Source organism: Acanthopagrus latus, chromosome 17 (assembly GCF_904848185.1).
Source record: "Acanthopagrus latus isolate v.2019 chromosome 17, fAcaLat1.1, whole genome shotgun sequence".
Lineage (NCBI taxonomy): Eukaryota > Metazoa > Chordata > Actinopteri > Spariformes > Sparidae > Acanthopagrus > Acanthopagrus latus.
In genome coordinates, this window is record NC_051055.1 from 20,707,527 (window position 1) to 20,730,346 (window position 22,820).

Genomic DNA, 22,820 nt, shown 5'->3' on the forward strand with positions numbered 1-22,820 from the left:
CTCTGAGATTATCTTTCTTAACAACATGCGCACACAGCACACTCACACTCACACTGTTCCCAGCTGCTTTGCCGTCACAACCTTGTCAGAGTTCCAATTTTAGTTTTTTTTAATTAATGTCAAGAAGTTGAAGGTACTTGCTGTTTTTTTCTTTCACCTGTTTTTCTAAAAATGGTGTTCTTCCGTTCTGACTCACATGCCCACGTTATGTTCTTTGTCATCTATTACCTCGTCTGTCATATTCCAAAATCAGTGGCATACCAGAGTTCAATGCAGGGCAAGTTGACAGTGAAACACCAGAACAGCAAACACAACACATGGTGCCAACATGATGAACATTCCAGAGTCTTTTTCAGGAAAAGCTGAAATTCTTAGTGGAAGGTTTAACTAAACTTCTCCCAGCACATTTGCCACAGCACTGCGGCAGTGTTTTTATAGGCAGGGGGACGTGCCTCGATAAATCAACCAGCAGGGACAAATTTAATTTCAAGGAGGAATATTGCTGCTTGGTAGAGGAGATACCAAAGCCTTTAGGGACCAGAGGAGGTACAGTGCAAAGAGAGACAAAGTGAGGAAGAGTGTTAACAAGGGCATCGCAGCCTTGGGAACACCTGGGAACAGGCCTGCTCTTCAACATAGCAATGATATTCAGTGTGTGACTATAACAAAGAAAGTGAGAGATGTGTGAAAAAGTCAAATGTGGAACATTTCAGCTACAGTTACTCAAGTGCAAAAATCTGTGACACTTTTGACAAGTGCTTTTCTTTTTTGTAATGTCAGAGGAAAATGTATATTTTGCTATTGTAGCACATAGATTGAAGAAAGGAGTATCAGAAGTATTATCAGCTAAATGTACTTGAAGTACAGAAGTAAAAGTCCTCACTATATGGACTGAATGGCCTCTATCAGTGCTCAATTTTTACATCTTATATTGTTGAACTCTTATCACTGATCCATGTGATTCTATTTCACATTCTTGTGGGAGGCTTAATATACTGTATACTGTATAACTGTATTTGACAGTTATTGCTACAAGCCAGTCACTTTACAGATAAAGATGTGTAGTTAAGTTCAGCTTCACCTCAAGCAGCTACAGAATACAATTCTTCTTACAAGTTAATTAATCAATAAGAATCATTAAATATTTTAACTCCATTCTGCTTAATTGTGTAATCCTTTATTATCTATTCCTTTTGCAGATACTATACTAATATGTTTGTACTTTTAAATAACATTATTAATGCAGGCATTACTTATTTTACTGTGTTGGAGTGTTTTATACTTGCAATGCAGCATTTTCAGTTTGGTATTTCTACTTTTACTTTAATGTAACAGATCATATTACTTCTACCATTAGACCATGTTGTATCATAACTGGGTACATTTACTCAAGGAACTGCATTTAAGTATGATTTTAAGGTACTTCAGTATTTCAAAATTTGAAGTTACTTTTAAGTTAACTATAATAGAGAGGTAAATGTTGCTCGGCATTCAGTCATAAACTAAAAAAATACACAGAATATGGATGGATGGATGGATGGATGGATGGATGGATGGATCTAACAGGCCTGTCATTTCTGTAAAGGGCAACTACATTACATTTTCAAAAGAGAAATTCCTGAGTTGCACATCAAAAGTATTGCTGTAACTCTGCCCATGAAAAGTCTGTAACCTTGCCAACTACTAAAACTACATTGCAACATTTGGAAATGCAGACACGGTCTGATTTTACCGTGCAAATGTCAGCTAACTACTACCTAAAATAAAGAATGACCTCTAATTCTGAGCAGAGAAAAATGAAGACTGCTGACTATTATATATGTGTTTTTATTGTATTTAGTGGGTGGAATAAATAAATGTCTAACACGTCTTTAGTTTGAACTGTTTACTGGAAGTCAGCCATCCACAACACATGTCCTGTGCCTGCATCATGTGCCACCACTGAGAGCTTAACGCGCACAAGTGCTTTCATTGTGTTCCATCTATGGCATGACAGAGTTGGGTTTACATGATATAGTGGGGGGTCACATGGCAATCCATCCAGTAGGTGTTGAGATTTTTCAGTCAGACTGACATCACCCCAAAACTAATTTAAATTTCATACTGTTGTGTTTTCTCACCCTCCACTAATTCCTCCCTCTCCAAACAATAATGCCCCTCTGTACAGTCAGTGAGTCTCTGTAAGATTTTACTGCTGGTGTTGCTATAATAATTGCATTTCTGTGAGCTCCCTCGCGGCTGTTAAGAATTATCATTTACAACATAAACTTTCTCTGGTGTCAGTGCCAGATATTTTTCCACGTTTGTGTTTCCTCTGTTTATGTCGCTTCTTTGCTGTTGCCCATTAATGATTTAGAGTCAGAAATAATGGTTTCTAAGTAGAGTGTTTGATCTTAAATAAGTCATTAGTGAAGATGGAAGATATGTATTTATGAGGCTCTCATTTAAAGACACCGTCATAGACACAAATATAAGACAGGATGAGTTTGAAACTGGTCAGGTTCAGTGGAACTGAAAGTCAAGCCTTTTACCGTCTTTACCACAACTGAGTATTTACCTTGAAACAGTTTTGCTGTGGTCACAGTTAGTGCGTATTTCAAAGATTGGTTCCTCTTGATAAGACTAATAACCTATTACCCTTTCCTGCCAAGACTACTGATGTAAACTCACAGGTGCAGATGCTGTGGTGAGGCTAAATGTGGGTGACATAGATTTCACAGAAACCTTCAAGAGATACAACCGCAATGAACCACGCTTTAGAATTGTGCTTATACATATTTTATATTTTATAAATGAACTGATAAAACGTGCTATATTTCTCATATGGCAGATGTGGTTTAGTGCGCAGTTAATGTGTCATGATATTGCAAATAAAGAGCAGTCTACCTAAATAAAGCGACAACACTTAAACATTCAGCTTATTTGAGTCACAGCAGCATCACCTAACTGCGAGGAATATTGGCCAATTTATCGTGATACAGTACATAAAATTTGGTCTTGTATGCAATATTCATAAAGTAGAATTAAATCAATTTCTTTCTCTGTCAAGAGTCTTACACTGTTACACATCCGGATGTCACAGAAAGTGTTACGTGTTTCTTTTTATTTCCTTCTCTAGTTGCAAGTCATCATTTTCAGGTACTAAAATCATGCTCAATAGCTTCTGTCTGTGGGTCTATGAATGTGTGTATGAGTGTGTGTGTGTGTGTGGTGGTAATAGATCAAGCACGTACATCCCCAGTGGTGTTTGTTTTAAATGAGAGAGTGTCCTCACAAGCACATTATCAGGCCGAGCTGCCAGAGCCTGTTGGCCCTGCAGGAGAAATATTTCACAATTATGGACTTTTGTGCTTTTTCTATTACATGACCCTCACTGGACTGGAGAGAGCGCTTTATCTTTTTTATTGCCAATTATAGGTGTCCAAAAGCACACTGAGCTGAAATAAAGAGAGAATAATCAGCGAGAGGTAGGAACAGAGTGAGACAGAGAGACAGACGGGCAGAAGAACACACTCGGACTGGAGGGCCGGGAAGTCAGGAGGTTGTAAGACAGTGTTTATACTCGAAGAGCAAAGTCAGTATGAGGCTGGCGCAGATGGAGGCCAAAAAGCCAATAATCATCAGGAGAGCAGTCTGACTCCTCAAACACTCAACGCCCTGCCTCGGTCCCTGGGAGCCTGATTAGACCCAAAACAGTCCGCAGCATGCTAGCTGTCAATTCACCATTTTTAATCCTCCGGTGTAGCACAGGGTGCAGACGTTGAGTTAAACGAGATTGCAGAGCTTGACCAGAATTTAGCCTCATAACATTTACGAGTCCCAAAACATAATAATGTACGTCTGCTGGAAGTTTGGTCAAGTGTTTGTGTCTCGTGTTGTCACATATGCACACAGACACAAAAATAGCAATGGCAAAGTATTCAGATCCTTAGGAAAAAGCAGCAATGGTTTAAAATACTTTAAAAATACTCCATTACAAGTGAGAGTTATGCATTCAAACTCTTACTTGTGTCAATGTACGGACATGTATTTGGGAACATAATTTTCAGATAGATCATTTTATTTTGGGTCTACTACTAGAACAGGTTTACATGTTTTATTCTATAAAACACATCAAACTGTCCATTGTTGTTGCACTGTATTCCCCCCTCTGTCTGAAACACTGTTTTAGCTCCTGTCTCTTTAAGACCCCCCATCCTGAATACAAGGTCTCCTCTGATTGGTCAGCTCACACAAGCCTGAGCCAGCACTGCCAAGCAGCTGTGTTGAATCAATTCTTATGTGCCAAACTAACTGCTAGGTACAAATTATGCAAATGTGTGAGATGATGTGTGATGTAATGTGATGTCACAGAGTTAAAGGCGGGAGCACTGACGAGGCGTTTCAGGAGCAGTGTTTTCTGTGGGAGAGAGGAGCTTCTGTTGGTGTGGATTTTGACCTTTTAACTTTTAGTATCTTTTATATGCACAGGAACATAAAGAAAAAACAAAACGCATAACAGGTGTCCTTTAAAAAACACATACTGTATGTATACAGTATGGTCTAAAGACCACATTTAAAATCTCTGATATTGTCATATATACCCAGAGATAATCAAAAGTTTGAGGATTCAGAGAGATAGTGAAAATGTTGGAGGTCAAATTGTTATTCTGAGCAAAGAAGACCTTTCTCAGCATCAAAAAACAGTGCTAGACTGCAGGTTTCTGCAGTATTGGGGGCGGTGATTGTAACTCTAAAAATGATTAGAAGAAACTGCATCGCTTGTTTCCAAAGCACGATCTGGCAGACCCAAAGTGACCACACCATCAGAGGATCAATACATCAGGAAAAACAACTTCACCACAGATACAGAATTTGATAAATAAAGAAGTCGAAACTCCAATCAGCAAAAGTACTGTCAGAAGAAGGCCATCTTGTAGTGGTCTCAGAGGACGAGTATCAGTTTCTATACCACTTCTCATTAGGTGAAACAAGGCCAAACACTTCACTGAGAAAAGGCCTATTTACTGATGAATCCAAGTGTATCTGAAAGGTCTATGTAAAGAGACAAACACGAGAGAGAATGATTCCACAGTGTTTCAAACCCACAGTGAATCATGGTTGTCGAAAATATTGAACATTTGGGATTTATTAGCAAGATTAGCATGCTAATACGCCAAGCTAAGAAAAACATTGGCCTTCTGGCATTGTCAGGGTGAACATACTCGCATCTATCTATCCCTCCATACATCAATCCATCTATATGCAGTCCTGCACTCCTCACCTCTAGCTTCGAAACTTACCTCAGAGCGAAAAACGTTACATGCGGCTGTGAGAGGACAGCGCTGTTCAAAGACAGGTGGCAGGGTGTAGATGAAACCAGTACATGATCTTCATTTCCTGCTGCCTTTGATTTACCACGTTGCCACCTCCTCCTCTTATCTTGCCCTCGCTCTCATTAACAGTTAAGCAGGGCAGGGAGTGCGCTGAAGGATGGCTTCATGTCGGAGAGCCGTGTTAACACTTCAGCAGGGACGAGCCGGACCGGCTGAAGAGCAGAGACAGCTGTGCAGAGACGGGCAGCCATCTTACCATACTGCACTCTATGGAGCAGCATGTGTTTCTGTGTGTGTGTTTGTGGGCCTGAACTAAACACACCCTATCAACAGACTTCACAGACAGAAAATGAGCACTTTGTCTGTGGAGCCCTGCTGACCGGCACAGGTGTTCCTCATTCCCCTTAATTGGGTCGGTTACTTTGTGCTGTCTGCAGGAGAAAAAAAAGCTTGAGACATGAGGGTGTGTGCGCGCGTGTGTGTGTGTGTGTGTGTGTGTGTGTAAAGACAGGAAGCATAAAGACATCTTTGCCAAGGCAAGGTCACTTTATCTCAGCTTTACTTTCACAAAGGCAGAGTTTGGAGATTAGAAGTGAGATGTAAGGCCGCATTAAGTCTTCTTCCGGGGAGACATTTTGACTTGTCATTGTAGGAGGAGCGCGGTTGTTACTGATAACAGCTCCGCTCTGTTCAAGTGTTCCGGTAAGCCCTGACAGCGTGGCACTATATAGTTGAAGCAGCTAAATTGAATTCAGCCATCAAAATATCAAAATGTCTTCCATGAACAAGGCCTAGCCATGATCCAAATGTGTTCTCAGAGCTAAAATCAACGATCAGTTACTAATGTGTAAACTGACATTGTTAAAGCTGGGGTTGGTAAGGCTGTAGAAACCAGTGAAAGCAAGCTGAATTTTGGAAGTATCCAACACATGAACACCTGACTACAAGGCTGTCCTGTAGCCGTAGCTCTCGCTGGCCAGTTCAAAGATGTGTTAGCTAGTTCTCTGTGTGCAATACGATCTCTTGGCTTTCTAAACTGGTAAATACATAAACAAACAACTCTGTTAAATACTGAAATATCACCATCATGCAAGGCTGGGACTGGCTCCAGCAGCAACAGCCCATGACCCCATGGAAAGGGATAAGTGGTTACGGACAATGACATGACATGACATCACCATCATGTAAACACAAGCAAAAAGCCATCACAAACGTCCTGCTGCTGCTGCTTGTTCTTGGGGTCAAGAGCTGTATGCTTAGTGCTACTTAGCATTTTAGCACCCTTTCAGAAATAATCTCAAGCCACACTAACACTCCTGAAAACACCATTTATGTACATTGGGCATGCACATGCTGTTGTAGACAGCAAGAAGATTGCTTACTCTGGTCAGTTCCTTAGCTACGGAGCATACTTTGAACGAGGAAGGGAAACGTGACCGCTCATTGCAGAATCTTCTTAGATGATATTTTGACAGCAAAACACTGTAAGCAGCAGCTTTTGTCTATTTTTGTCTCGCTTCTCTCGTTGTATTGTCAGTGTTCGTTTGTGTCTCTCTCAATTGAATGTCAAACAATACATCATCCATTTTGTCAACGTACAAACTCAAATACTTCAATATCATAATACATACTCAAGTTTACGTCTGCGTCATCATTTCTAAAAATCTCTGTTGCGGCCCATCAAGATGTAAACACTGAAACTAAGTTTCTGAGTATCTCCAACCCGGGGGAGTTTTTCAAAAAGGTTAACATGTGTAAGAAATACCATTTATGTGTGGACAGGGCCTTACTGGGACTTAAATATAACACAAATATAACATATAACCTTTTTCCATGAGAATTTAAAGTGTCTGCTGTGAGAATGGCCTGTTATGTATATAGATATGCCTTGTGCTTAAAAATATTACACATTGTATCTTTAACTCATTAACGACACATGTGTAATATTTGTATAAAATATTACACATTGTGTCAATAATTAGTCAAAGATTTAGTCCAAAATGTAGGATTACTATGTAGGAAGACTATTTAAGGTTAAGGGGTTAAGACGTGGTAGTACAGCTAAGATCAATGTATCATGTCAGTAATGTCTGTGTTTGTGTGTATGTTTAACTTCAGGATGCTCTGGAAAGACAAGCCTGGAGAATTGGTGGATGTGATCAGCACTTCTATATCAGCTATACACGAAGAGGTTGAAGCACACCGGAGATGGGTGGACAACATGTACCATGTAATTTTAATATTTAATGCATTAAATCATTTATTCAGCTCTGTTTTGTTTTGTATTAAAGTTGACATTCATTTAAAATATTTATGATATTGAACTGTTCAAAAAGAAAGTAAACCACCAAAAGCAAAATAAGCTGCCTGTTCTGTGCTGATACATACAAAAGTAATCATTCAAAAGACATCTAAAGAAATGATTTTCAGAAGACGCACAACAATGTCCATTCGTGTATCAAAACCTCAGATAAATCAGAGTTTAAACATTTCATCAGTGAATCAATGGGGCGCTGGGGCGAGGTGAGTCTGTATTCCACAGTTGTCAGAAATGTTCACAGTAGTTATTCGAAGCTTATCCAGTCTATAACCTGTTCCCCCTCTCTCCCCCTGCCACAGATATTATCAGTAGAGCTGGGAGACAGATAACAAGTAAAACCAGTCAGCAGAGGAACACGGCTCTGAAAATGGGGAGGAATAATCACAAGAAATTATATAGGGATATTACCTCAGCGACAGCTTGAGTCTGATGAGGAAAATACAGTGAATTCCCCAGGAGTGTTGGGAGAGAGCAAGCAATCGATCTCAGACTCTCAGATCACGACTACTGGGTAGATTCCCAGTAGTACTGATTCTATTGCTTAGTTTTTTGTTTCAACAAATAGCAAAGACTACAGTACAAAAGAAACACCTTTTAAATCATGTAATGCCTTCAAACTTTTATGGTAGGTCCCTCCTTATGTTATTAATGAATGTATATCTTGTTCTAGAAGGAGCAACTGTTACATTATAATTTGCCCTTTAGGATCAATGTTTCAGATTCTGAAAGACAATGACAATCAGGTGACAATATTTGAAGTGTGTCCATTAACTATTACTAGTGTTATGTTAGATCATCCAGGTCTGACTAAAGAAGGGCATTAGCACGATTATTGTCACATTTGTACCAATTTACTACTCAAAATGGAGCTGTAAATAATTTCAGATTAGATTTCTTTTAGGGTTGTTTCAGACTGTTAAGAACTAGCCTCTATTTTGAGTCTGTGCTCGAAGATTGCATGCCTATGATCAACAGAGTGTATATCTGCAACTACAAGATCTATGTGAATAATGTATTATAATAAAAGGAACACTTGAAATGTATGTTCAGATGTGTATAGGTATGAGTATATATGTCACTGTGTCTTAGTAAATATCTGCTCAGGCCTAACAAGTGAAGTCTATGTTTTAATTCTTCCATGCAAACCTCGTTGATTATATTGTCCTCTTAAACATGTTTTACCTTTTTATATCCTGCAGTTTGAAATACACACCTCAATGCAGCCTCCTGAACCAGCCTACCAGTCTTTGATGTAACTGAAGCCTGTAATACATGAAGTAGAGAAGTAGATGCCACACATGTGATGGCCTCATGTGGTTTGTGATTTTGCCCCCTCCTCCCTTTTATCGTTTTGTGGCCTCCTCGGAGTTATTTCAGGACTTCTGACCTTCAGTTTGATAGCTCCTGCGTGATGAACATATTGATTTGTACAGTCCCAGGTGAGGTAAAACACCTCACCGCTAGATGACGCTGTTCTCCCTGAGCCCCTGAGTAAGATGCTGATCGACAGCTTGACATGTCCCGCCCACTTCGTCGTACTGTCCAATCATATTTTACGTTCCTTTGTTGTCGTGCGTGATTGTGCTGCCGACGGAACTCATCAACCGAGAAGCTGTCTACTAGAAACCAACACAACAAGGTAAAATTGGATATATACAGCCATATTTTCACTCTTTAGCGGAAGCATTTGCGTGCAAGTTGTATTTACTGATAATTCATGCAGTTAGTGGAATGATTTAAATCAGTTGAACGGCTAAACATGGACCGAGGCCTAGCGTCAACGGGTTAGCAAAGCCTTGCGGTTGGTTAGCCGCTAGCAACCGAGCTAGCATGACACATAGAGCTTGAATAATAACTGAGCACGATAACATAGATTTTAATGAGAACTGTTATGAAGATAGTCTCCTACCTGAAACGATGTATATGTTTTGCACGCTGAGACAATTTATATCTGTTGTTGCATAAGATCATTATCTTTAATATTAGCCCCGTAATATAGCTGTTGAGCTAACGTTAACTTTAGTACACAGGCAGAGAGTTTTGCTGTGCAAGCCTGACTACAATTTCTGTAAGCTATAACAACCTGCAGTCTGTAGGGGATCAGCTATTGCAAACGACAGAACTTAGAAAATATCCAGTAGATTGATTGATGCTTACATAAAAACATGAAGTCTTACGTGTGACTATTTCACTCAGTTTAAACTTCACATAGCTTCAATAAAGGGTTGAGACACGCTTATTGAAAATAGACATAGTATAATTATATCAAACTGCCTCTGAAAAAGATTACTTTAATAACCGTAAAGCTATATGAAGGAAATCAAAATGGTAAAACTTTATGTGAGGGTGTTAACTGGATGTAGGCAGAGGTGATTAGATTATTGCAGTGTCACAGTCCAGTGAAAGCACTGCTGCTTTAACGATATTAAAATCTGAAAAATGTATGGGAAAGTGTCTGAATAATGTGCTAAGAGTGGAAGTCATTGTCATTTGTATCCTTTTCTTTCTTTCTTTCTTATTTTGTTAAATGGTAGATATGTATTAATGATATGGACATTAACAATTATCAACCGTTGTTAGCAATTACCCAATTGTTGATAGTCTTTATATATTTGATTCACTATTTAAAAAAACGCTAAAGATGTCAACGCTAATTCCCATAGATCAAAAAGACATCTTAAGGTTGAAACAGGTTTGAAAACCAAATAAATACATGCAAAAAAAATGTACTTTCAAAAGTCTATAATGGAGAGAAAGGCAGCAACTCCTAATGTAATCAGCATTGTAAATGATTTGAACAGTAAATGGATCAATCAAACCTTTTATATTAACTCCTTTGTTGATTGACTCTTCAACTGCTCTAATAATAATTATAATTATAATACATTTATTTTATATAGCACTTTTTAGGTACACAAAGACACTTTACAGGTTAATAATTTTAGCACAAATAGATATTACACAGTAATCTAACCTGACAGAAGGTTTACTGTCTGAGGCTCTGATATAGCAAGATTTGCATGTTAAACATTTGCTCTCAATAGACAGATGTAAATGGGGAGTAAACGTCATTCGAATTCTTTATGGCTGTGACTGCAAATGTTTTGGGGAATGCTAACTCAGAAAAATATTACCCGATCAAAATAAACTTGCTGAAATGGAAACACACACAAAAGGTGATAAATACACACACATTTTCAGTGGCATGCAGAAGCATGTATTGACACATACTCAACTTCCACCCTTGCAGTGTTACTACTATGTAGACTCCAACAGTAATAGGCAGAGACTTGGGTTCCTGCTACTGTCAGATAAAAGCTCTTTACTGTCTCAAGCATCCACTTACATGTTAATTTATTAAAAAGTAAGCTGCTGCAAAAAGTGGCAATATACCCTACCTGCCATGTGATGATGGTGATCAATGAATAAGGTAGTTGAATCAGACTTTTTGAAAAGCATTTGAGTTAAATGCTATCGGATCGTATGACGTTGACTTGCTCATTGACAAAACATCACATATTTGTCTGCATGTTTGAAGAAATGCTGAATTCATCAGCAATAAACTCATTTACCAGGATGCACTCCATTTCAGTAAAATCTCAGAAGAGGTTTGCAGTGATCTTGAAGTCCGTTTTGGTTGAAGAGGATTATGGGAGAGATGGATGAACTGCTTATTAGAGTTGAGAGTCTATTGAAGTGAGTGCTGCCTCAGTGAGTTTAGGGTTTGATATACAACACTGCCAACCCCAATTTAAATTGTTTTCCTTTTAGTAGCCTTGTACCTTTTTTTAAAAAATATATATATTTTATGAAATATTTTATTTTGTTTGACACTCTAATTCTATTTTGAATCTAAAGCTACCTTCAGGCATGCATAACAATAAAGCAAGAACAATAGCAAAACAAATGTAAAATGTATTGGCTAGAGTGCGTAGTGCCTGTTGTACTAGTACAAAAGAGAACAGAAGGTACTAGGACACGAGTAGAATTTTTATAAAAGTAATTTTTGTTGATGTTTGGCTGTCATTTTACACAATTAGACATTGATGACAGTAATTGGCAGAATGAATTGAGTGCAGTGTGTCAACAGTGTTCATTATCTAAGCCCATTAGTGCATCACAAGACAATTAGTAGTAGTACACTAAGTAACATTGCATTCTTTTGTACTTACCAAGGATCGGGTCCTTGTAATTATTATTTTATAGAACCAGTTTCAGTGTTTATTCAGAAAAAACTTCCAGGTAGAAAACCCCTGCATCATGCACCATCTTACAAACAATAGAATGCATCAAGATTATCTAAAATCCATGTTTGAGGCTTCAAGTCTCATTGTTATGTTGGACAATTTATTCATCTGTTGGGCCACAGAATAAAGAAAACGACAACTGTAAACTTGTTTACACAAAACAAGCAGTGAGTCGGACCACTGGAGAGATGAGGCTTATGTTTTTCTCCTTTTTTTTTTTTTTTTTTTTTTTTTTAAACATTATCGATATTGATGCACATTAACAGGTTACATACATCAAAAAAGAATATCACCTTGAGATCGGGCTTCACAATAATACCAACAGGGCAGAGCACACATACAGTTACCTAAATGTATACCTGGAAAGACTTTACTTTAAAAAATTAAATGTTAAAAAGAACAAAGAAAAATATTTTTTAGATTGAAAAACAAACAAGGCAGGAAAATCCTACCAAAAATCATCAATAATTGAGGGTCATCTCCTTTTAAAATATGCTCTTTTAGTTTTAGTTTCTTCCATGTGTTCCATTGTTCAGTGTTTGAGAGGTTTATTATGTCAATCTGGTTGTACGAGTGCACTCCTGTGAAATTCTTCTGCTTAGAGACTCGACTACAGAAATGGTAACTGGCAAAATAAAATGTACATAAGAATAATAACAATAATGATAATAAAGGAAAAACAAAAACAGAGTATACAGAATAAAATATAGCACAGCACTAAAAAATCTGCATAGCTCTCATCATGTCACCCATATATAACATTGTTCTATGGTAAACAGATGGTTGGGTGAGACTTCCAGTTAGAATAACTGTGGGTCCAGGGGGATGTCCTTTTCCAAAATGTTCTCAATTTTTTCTCTGATGTTTTCCCAAAATGATTGTATTTTTGAGCAATCCTAAAATACATGAGTACGGTCACTGTCCATACCGCAGTGTCTTAAGCATTTGTTGGAGATGTTCCTTTTTCAGTAGATTACTTTAAAGATGTTAGCAAAGCAACTCAGGGCATTAAATACTCATGTTTTGCTATATACCTTTAAACATTACAGGACTGAAAATGACAAAAGAGCATTTTTGCCAATTCCACATATCTCTTAAATGCCAATGAACTGACAGTTGTTCACCAGAAGTGACTACTTTTCTTAGCAAAATGTCACACTGATTCAGTCTATATTTGTGTCATATATTGTTTTATTTTTGTATCTCAGTGGTCACCATGGTACTCTGTATCTGAACAGCTGCACCCTGAATATTGAACAGATCCACATATTCCTCCAGCCATCTCTCACTGAAATGCAGCCAGGTCTGTCCTCCTTTTAAATTCAGTAGACATAAACAGATGGAAGCAATTCAGCCTCACATTCAGCTCTCAATTTGACTTTTAAAAAATCCTGAAATGAAAAGAGATGCTGTTTTTCAAACAGTGAGGGTTAATTTGTTGGGATGCAACACATGCTCGCTCATCTGTTCAGCTTGCCTGTGAATGTGCTCCTTCGACCTGCTCGCTGGTGGTCCAGTGGGACAACATATGGAAGATGTGCATGTCTGCATCTAAATGTATCACATTTAGGATGATACAATACATCAGCACCGATAAGCATCGCCTGAGATTAATAAGAAGAACCAGTCAGACTAGTCTTTGCTCAGCAGTAGGCATCCAGACACACTATTGCATTAAATTTAGGAAATGGCCGCGGGTAATCAAACCAGTCTGATGCAACAGCACTAACTTTATCATGCATCTGTAAGACTAAACTTCCCTTGTGTCTCAAGTTGCGTCATCTGGGATTAAGATCTTATAATATCCCTCAAAGTCCAGAGGACATCTCCTCACAAGGCATGTCTGTGCTATTGTTACCATAGAGCGATTACAAAGAAAGAGTCATGATAATGTTTAGCAAGCTGACATGTGGTTATGCATTAGGAAATGTTACTGTTTTTTTTTTTGTTTTTTTTGTTTTGCTGGGATTCATTTTCTGAAGAAGTATCTGCTGGAGGCAAAGGCAGATTTCTTTCACTATTTAGGTAATTATTCTGGTGTTGCCCTCAGCCCAAAGTGCATTTGCATCGTCTCTATGCCGGGAATGGGTTTTGATGAATATACATGCCCTGCTTCGCATTCATTACAATTCTTGCCCGTATTGGTGCTACCTAGTGCAGCTACTCTTCCACTATCCGTGTAGCTCTCCAGGTAATTTGAGGGTTAAGTGCTATGGTCAAGAGCACTTGGCAGTTGGACGTTAAATGAAAAGGGAGCATTGTTCGTTCAATTCTTTGTCCTCTAGACAGACCATGAGTGGCTGCTGGACCATGTTTCGAGTTTCATGTTCATTAATAGAGCATTTGATATTAAGTATTTATGGAAAATTGTGACACGACGTCCCTCGATCACATTTTCCTCCACCATTACATAAAATGGCAGAGCCACGACGGTCACAGGAAGGTCACATCCTTCATTTTTATCATACTTGTTCTTTTATACACAGCACTGATTCGTTCATGCGTATCTCTGTAGTGCTTTTGTATAACCTGCTAACCATGTCGCTGTTACCTGTGTGTCCCTTGGCATCAGATGGAGGTGGAGCAGCTCCTGTCTCTGTCAGGCTCAGCACTGGCCCAGGCTGTCAGCTCCCTGCTGGAGACCCCAGGCCTCTACGTCTTCTCTGACATCCTGGAGCTGCCTAATGTCAGAGAGGTAAACACACTCTCCCGCACTTTATCTTCCTCACCCTTTCTGTCTTTTGGGACCTTTTCAGACCTGGGATGGAGAGAACGGTCTTAATTACGACTCGACAGTTAATCTCACAGGTGTTCATTTATTCCAGACAACAGGAGAATCTGATCAAGAGGGGTCAGTGATGCATGTGACCACATTGTTAGTGCAGCATCAACACAAGTGTATGTCCAAACCACACTGGACCAAATTTATCATCTATGCAAGTTGATGTTAATGCGTCTACATTTGTGCACCAGTGATGTAATCTAAGTTGCAACTCAACTTGCATCTATGTATAGAATTCCTGGGCACTTAGAGAGAGTACATTAGGAACCCATTTTTTATGTTGTATTTTAAACCTGTGCAGTTAACAACCCATTTTGGATGTGAAATGCTGCTGTTACAGTAGGGCAGGATTGTGCAGCACCATTGTTCCATTCTTAAAGCCCTAGAAAGGATGCTGAGCAGGTGGGATTTGTGTCCCTTTTTTATGCACCAAACAGTCAAATTACATTTGTCCTTATTTACTAAAAGAGCACAACAAGGTTTTTTTTTTTTTGTTTTTTTTTAAATGGTAAAATGGAAAACAAGCAGCACTGCTGAAGAATGGTATCAGAGGACATTGCATAGGAAATTTAACATCTGAGAATAGCAGGTGTAAAATCTGCTGCACTGTTTTACTGGATAAACAGAGAGAGAGAGACTAGCTAGGATGAAACTGTGAGACAAACAGTGAGAGAAATGTCTTAATGGTCCAGACAATGAAAACACTTCAGTAGCCGCAGTAAAGAATACAACAGCAAATTAAAAAGACACATTATAAAGTTCCCATAGACAAAAGAACAACAATACAACAGCCTGTTATTAAAACACAAAGCTTTACCTTTCTGTTTGCCTCAGTGGTGTCCTGACTTTTAATGGCTCACAGCAGTTCCAGTCCTGTAAAATATGAATGAAACAGACACTAATACTTGCAAAAATGCCTGTCGTATTAATTCTTTATATGTTTACGGCAATATCCTAGTCAGAGGACATTTTAAAGGTTTATTAAAGTCCCCCACAACATTTTGCTATTTATATTTTCTGACATTTCACCTTCCTCTTGTTAGCGTTTTTTTTGGGTTTTTTTGCAAACAATATTAAGGGATTAACAACAGAGAACTTTTGCTCTTCACTGCATCACTGACACTTGTCAAATTAGCTTGGCAGTTGTAGAAATCAGTTCAACTCATTTACATGTAAATGGAAAAATTGAGGCAACACAAAATGTTGGACCCGTTGTAGTCATTTTTGTGAAAGTAGAGAAACTTTTTTTTTTCTTTCTTGTTTTACTGTTAGTGCACAGGGTATTTTAAAAACTGAGAAATAAGATGGTAATTTAGATCATTAATTGTGATTGTTAGTAAACAGAACATACTATTATTTTTAGGCCAGATTGCCCACCCCTAATGCATGTGAGAATACATCTCCTGTCAGGTTAAATCCACAGGAATAGATTTCCTTTTTAAAACTGTGTTTTGATTTAAAAAAAACCCAAAACAATCTCCATCTACACAAGCATTTTAGCACCCTTTCAGATCCACTCTCCATCCATACTAACACACTTGAAAGCACATAAGATATGACCATACACAGACATGCACTTCTGTACTTAGTCTTACTTCCTAATATGTAAATGGTACTAGGGCTGATACAGAGTCAAGAGATATTTTATCTGAAAACAGGATAAAAATAATGATGCGGTGAAACGTGACTGCTTTTGCCAAAACATAACTCAGCTGGACACTGGAACTATTGCATGTAGGCAGTAGTGGCATTATAAAATGCAGAACTAAACTGCACGACAGCTGCTAGTATAGACAAATAGGTCAGCAATGCCTGTATTTCATTATCAATGTTGAATTAAACACTAGTAGTCAAGGTTGCTGTCGTTTTTTTTCTTAGGGGGTGACAAATCAGGGAAGGGCACATCGTGACTGATATATGTGCCAATGTAATTTTATTCAGATGTCTCTTCAGATGTTTCTGCCCGTCTGGAGATGAACACTAAAAAAGGGTCAGCATCATTTCCAAAAGTCTCAGTTTTAGGGGTCCTTCATCACCAGGGTAGTGTGGACTCCAGGCATAAAGGTAGCAAAAGTTATGCATTTTAAACCAAAAAAAAAAAATGTGTTCGTGGTGATGTAGCCTCAGATGAATCCAGCCTGAATATAAGAAGTCAGGTCCTCATTTGGTCCATCTCTCTGTCTCTCTCACTCATTAAAGACCTCTCCTCAGAGTTTTTCATTGCAAAGACAAAAACACAGTTGCACAGTTTTTATGTAGCGAGTCTCATTACTTCTGTGTTCTGCCACATCATTTTCTCTTTTCCCCTCATTTTTCCTTCCCACAGCTGGAGAATGGCCCTCATGCACCAGTGTACCAGCTCCTCAACCTCTTTGCCTATGGAACCTACTGCGACTACAAAGGTATTTGCAGTGGCAGCACAGTGTAAATAAGTAATAGGGCAGCCCAGCAACTCTTTTATTATGAGCCGTATTTCCTTGCTGCGAGGCAGGCACCTTGACACAGCAGCTTAAACTCCCTCACCTGAGACACTGCAGGCAGGTTATTCACAGACCAAATTACTCGAGTGCTTTTAGCTGTTTGGGCCACTTTTCATCAAGCATTCCGATTGGCTGATTGTCTGTTTCACAGCAGCGCTGGCACAAATGAACAATAAACAAATCTATTGTGACTTAATTTGTGCTGTCTGTGTACTTCGTTGGGAAGCTGTAACAAGAAGTGGAATGTTAATTATGTCTAAATTTATGCTGAATATCAACCAATAGCCTGGAAAAAGAATGTAGCCTACTTTATTGTTCCCTTTCGAGTCACGCCGACAGGGAGCACATTTACTTTCACAGAGCTGTGTAGTGGAGCCCTTAGAGGAGCTGTCAGAGCTGCTGCCTCTGAGGGTGTGAGTCCTGTCACCAGGGGAGCATGGCAGCAGGAGACACAGTCGCTGGAGACCAACTTCCTCCCGACCCTGTTTTCTGACTGCTAAAACAGCTCCACACTCCCCTGCCTGTCTCAACGTAATATTACGCTTCAAAGTAATAAGCAGTGCCACTATTACGGGTGACTGTTTGACCCTCAGCAAAGTGACACTTACACTCTGCTCTGGTATATTTTCCCCTTTGTGATTTTTTTTTTTCTTCTTATGTTCCTGTCTGCTGCTGTAGAGAGAGCAGCCTCTCTTCCCGAGTTGACCCCCGCACAGAGAAACAAACTCCGCCATCTGTCCATCATCAGCCTGGCGTCCAACCTCAAGGTACCGGTTCATTGTTGGTTTACATTGTTCAGACGTGAAGATGAGCTGCGGATTTTTGTTTGTCTCCAAAATAGAAAATAAATCTTATTTCTGCAGCCTTCATATTAGCTGTAGGCTTCATAATACACATATTAATGATGTATTAACAATTCTGCTTTTAGAATTCTGCTTTTTGCTGTTTTGTTCAAAAAGTTCATGTGGGGTGGCTGTAACTTTAAGCTTGTGGCTGTTTTTATATCCACTAAATTAGAATTACAGGCCTTTTGGTCTTAACTAAAAGTTATTAGCGCAGCCACTACTTGTCATGTTATTTTAAACATCGTACCTGTCTCTCTACAATGCATGAGATAGTATGGAAAGTTATGTTTCTCTCATTTGCACCTTTCAACCATTTTTTTTGCTATATTTAACCTTTATTTATACAGGCAATGTCATTGAGAAACTGGTCTTTTTCTCAAGAGAGACGTGGTCATCACACGGCTTATGCCCTTTTCTTTCTGTGCTCCTGATGATAAATAATTGATTCATTATTCTCACCAGCTCTGTTACCTTCCACTACCATTGCTCCTTTCACTTTTGCCCAGGTTTTTCTCCCTAATATGTCACTGCTTTCAATGTATGTAGGCTTGAACTCCCTAATTGCCCAGTGGAGGATTGTTAGATTGTCCAAACTCCCCTCTCATCTTCCTCTGGCAGTGACATTTAGACAAACTGGCAAATTCACTGTAACATTTCTTTGTCATTTTCCATCAAACCGTTAAATTCAAATTATCTGCCTGCATACCTTGGTTAAAGTAAAAGAGAATAGGGAGATTAAGGTTTCTGTTTTCCCCCTCAGTGCCTGCCGTACTCGCTGCTCCTACAGCAGCTCGAGCTGAAGAATGTGCGGGAGCTGGAGGACCTGCTGATCGAGGCCGTTTACTGTGACATCATCCAGGGCAAACTGGACCAGAGGAACCAGCAGGTGGAGGTGGACTGCAGCGTGGGTCGTGACCTGGGCCCCAACGAGCTCCCAAACATAATCAACACCCTGCAAGAGTGGTCAGTATCACCTCTGTGTGTCTGTGCACACACTTTAGATTTATATCTCAATTATCTGTTTTCCAAGCTCCTAACAATCTGCTTTCTGCCTCCCTCGGTGCTTGTTTCCTCTCTCAGGTGTACAGGGTGTGAGGCGGTGCTGTGTGGTATTGAGGAGCAGGTCTCGAGGGCAAACCAATACAGAGAGAGCCAGTTAAAGGTCAAAGTCCAAGTGGAAACAGAGGTTAGTCCCTCATCCTTTCTGCCTACAGTGCTCTCACTCTTTCCAACCAGAAAATGCTGCCGTTCCCTCAACTACATCTCTGTTTTTATGCTTCCAGCTCCTTGTGATATTTAAGTTTCCCCCTGACTGCATAGTTCCTGTTTTTGAATCTTGTTTGAGGGCAAGCTCATGCAGCTCTGGGTTCATAAATCTAACTTTAAAGGATAGGTTCACAGTTCCTCCGTCTGAAAACAATAGCCAGGTTCCCGTATGAACATTGAAACAGGTTTTGCTTGCTGTAATCATATCTCCTGTTGATACTGGCTGTGATGAGATCGCTTCTTACTGTGTGCTGTATCAGACTGAAGTGATGGGAGACACAATTCAGTTCTCATTCTGTGAAAAAATACATGCAAGGTTACTGTGTTACTATTACTGAAATTCAGTCAGATTCAACTGCAGCCACATAAGGAAACACTGTGGAAATGAACCTCATCCCAGCCTCATCTGGTATCTATTTCCTATGAAGTGGGCACAACAATAGCCCATAGTTTGTCATAATATATACACACAACTGTTTCAGTATGTGTAACCTCGAGTCCTTGCTAAACAATAATACGAGCAAGCAGTCATGCATTCTCAGCGAAAAAAAAGTCTTGCTGACAGCGCATCATAATCCATCCTCTCGCCCGTGTCATTTTCTCTTTCGTACTGTTTTTTTAATCTGCAAATCAGGATTCAAATAACCTGTACTGTTTGGATTGCGTCATTCCCGTGCAACGTCTCGCATCTGTGATCTTGTCATGTATGACCCCCTGTTGCTGATCACTCATGTAGTGTGAAAACCACAACTGTAAGACTCACGATTTCGTGTCAGAAAGTTGTGTAGTGTGAGCACGGCTGTGATCTGACATGTGGTGTGTTGAAGCCATTATTCAAACCATTTCACTTCAAAGTTAGCGTGTACACGCAGGATTCTTAAATGTGGATAAACCTAGTTAATTGACTCCTATCCTATTTCCAGTGGTGTTTCTTACATGTCATAAGTGTGCCAAAAAACGGGGAACAGTTGAAAGCTGTCTGAAGGTCAGTGACGGTGTTACGGAGCTTTTCATTTTCCTTTTTTACTTCAGTCTGTCTTTCAAATTCAACGCTAACTAAATGAGGTTCAATGGCTACTTGAATGGAGAACGATGGGAACATATATATTTCAAGATTTCACCAGGGTGTCATGTTCCCATCGCAGCCGATCCAGCTGGAGCTGGTAGATACCCACGACTAGACCTGGGAATGAATTCTCCTTGTACCCTTTCCCCATAAATACACTGCTGAAGTCTCGTATTAGATTCTTTTAAACGCTTTGGTAAATTCTTATTCAGACTGTGGATTACGTCTCCTGTCACTCACACTTGAAGCGCATTAAGAGGGAATCTCTTAATTAGAGCTTGACCATTTTTGAGGCTGATGCCGATAACGATATATCAGCCGAAATGGCCCTATCAAACATATCAACATACTTTAATGAGAAACAAGTTATTTTTAAAATGACGTCTGTGGACTAAAACAGTAAACCTCAGGGGGAATTAAATATTTATTAATTACCCCAAGCACCTTTGTCCGCCTTTTACATTTTTATAGAATTTCTTTTTTTTGTTTCATGTCAGTGTATATCACATATATACATATGTACATATATACGTATACATATATACAGATACTGATATATCTGTAATTGACTAATATTGACCTGTAATATTGGCCAACCGATATATCGGTTCTACTATGAACCACTAGGAGAAGTAGGAACAAATACACCAAACAAAAAAAACAAAAAACAAAACCTGTTTCAATGTTTATATGGGGACCTCACTGTTGTTTTAAAACAGACTTGCCAGCTGTGAAGCTCTCATGTTAACCATCCCTTTATATTTAATCTTTAATTCTCTTCTTTATTCACTCTTCTCTCAGGTCTCAAACCTACAGAAAACGTTAAAGGCCAGCGCCGCCTCACCGTCATCAGGCCCCGCCCCCGCCGGAGCCGCCTCAAATCAGGACGCAGACCAGCCTGCAGAGCCACGAGACCCCGCCTCCTCTCAGGAACCACGACAACCAGGCAAAAAGAGTTCAAAGGTGAAAGGGTGAGTACTGTGACATCACCTTAGGACTTACTGTGATTAAATGGAGGACACACTCAGGGAGGGTGAAGCACTCTGAGCATCTTGGATGGGATCAGGAGTTTGCAAAGAAATTGCATTCATTTTTCCAAAGTTTCCGAACCTTTCAGAGATTGAACACATAAACATGTTTGGCCGTGTCGAATAATTTACAGGAATGGTGTTGTCCTCAGAATTGTTGGTGTGCTCTTAAATAAATGTTGTATTTGTTGTAGTTTTTCCATTTCAAGCGAGAAATTCTATTTATTCTTACATATCACAAAACTGGAACAAAAAGCAGCATTTGGAGGTTTTTTCCATTAGGTTTCTATTATTGCTGCTGCTTCTTTTGTTCTGTAAAGCACTTTGTAAGTGTGCTTTGTGAAAGTTGCTTTATAAATACGAACTTACCTAGATATAACCAAAGCTCTAGAAAGACTTGAATTTAAACACTGAATTAAAGCCATTAGTCCAATGTTCTCGTAGAGTGCACAGTTAATTCAACACAAAACCAGCTATGTTTCCATTTTTTTCTTCTTTTTTTCTTTCAATAAATGATAAAAAGCCAGCTGCTAATGTAAGTGGTTTGTCTGTGTGCGAGTGTGTGCATGTGTCTGCATGAAGTAGCTTTATTATCAGATGCACATCAGTGTTTTGGAGCGGTGTTTGAAACCCCGCTATCAGGGACTCTTTCTGTTTTGCTTCCATCCGGCCCAATTACCGATGGCTAATTTCACATCTGTCCTGGATTGTAAAATGTCACTGGATACGCAAATGCCCCTCGTGCTATCCTCCTGAAAGAACTGTTTCCCCCTTCAGTGATCAGAGGAGACGCTCTGCTTGCCTGCTGTTTATGTTGTCACTCGCAAACAGAAAGCAGTGATTATTTTCTGGCTGCCTGTCACTTTTTGATGAAGCATAGAGCCCTATAATTTTCATCACTCAGCACTGCACTTCATTCAAATGGAGATCCACTTAGTGTTTTGAAATCCAAATTAATGATAGCTTAACCTCAATCCTCGAATTAAAATGAGTTTTGACACCATTTCTTCATAAAGCTATTTAGAGGAGGGGACTGATTGTGCAGCAGTTATTATTAGAGACGGGCTCTTTGTACAAATACTTCATAATTTGCAGAAAGAGAAACCGAGATCAATTTCAGTGCAAAAATACTAAATGCTGATGCTAATACTTGAACACAAAGGCTTAGCAATGCAAGTAGATAGAAAACATAAAGTAACCCAAAACCATTTTTTAATTAATCCCAAACAAAGCACCAATCCACTGTATCTAACTGGCTGTTTTCGTCTCAGGCTGCGTGGCAGTGGGAAGATCTGGTCCAAGTCCAACTGAAGACAAGACACTGAGACGTGAAGATGGCGGATGGACAGATGGACACTTTGGCGGACAAACGGATACATTAAAGGATGTGACCGGTGTTCTCTTGTCACATACACTGGCCACAATAAAACCGGGAAGCTTAATGGGAACTTTTCTTGTCACTAAATCTCAA

General features: G+C 39.3%; 1 protein-coding gene across 1 annotated transcript; it reads left to right on the plus strand.

Annotated features, from left to right (window-relative positions):
- The first annotated feature begins 9,125 nt into the window (after positions 1–9,125).
- On the plus strand, positions 9,126–22,791 carry cops7a (COP9 constitutive photomorphogenic homolog subunit 7A). Its single transcript, XM_037075051.1, has 8 exons — positions 9,126–9,274; positions 14,455–14,577; positions 16,991–17,066; positions 17,823–17,911; positions 18,750–18,952; positions 19,070–19,175; positions 21,123–21,292; positions 22,621–22,791. Exons 2-8 carry the CDS (start codon positions 14,455–14,457, stop codon positions 22,658–22,660), a joined length of 807 nt encoding a protein of 268 aa, XP_036930946.1. The 5' UTR covers positions 9,126–9,274; the 3' UTR covers positions 22,661–22,791.
- Positions 22,792–22,820: the final 29 nt, after the last annotated feature.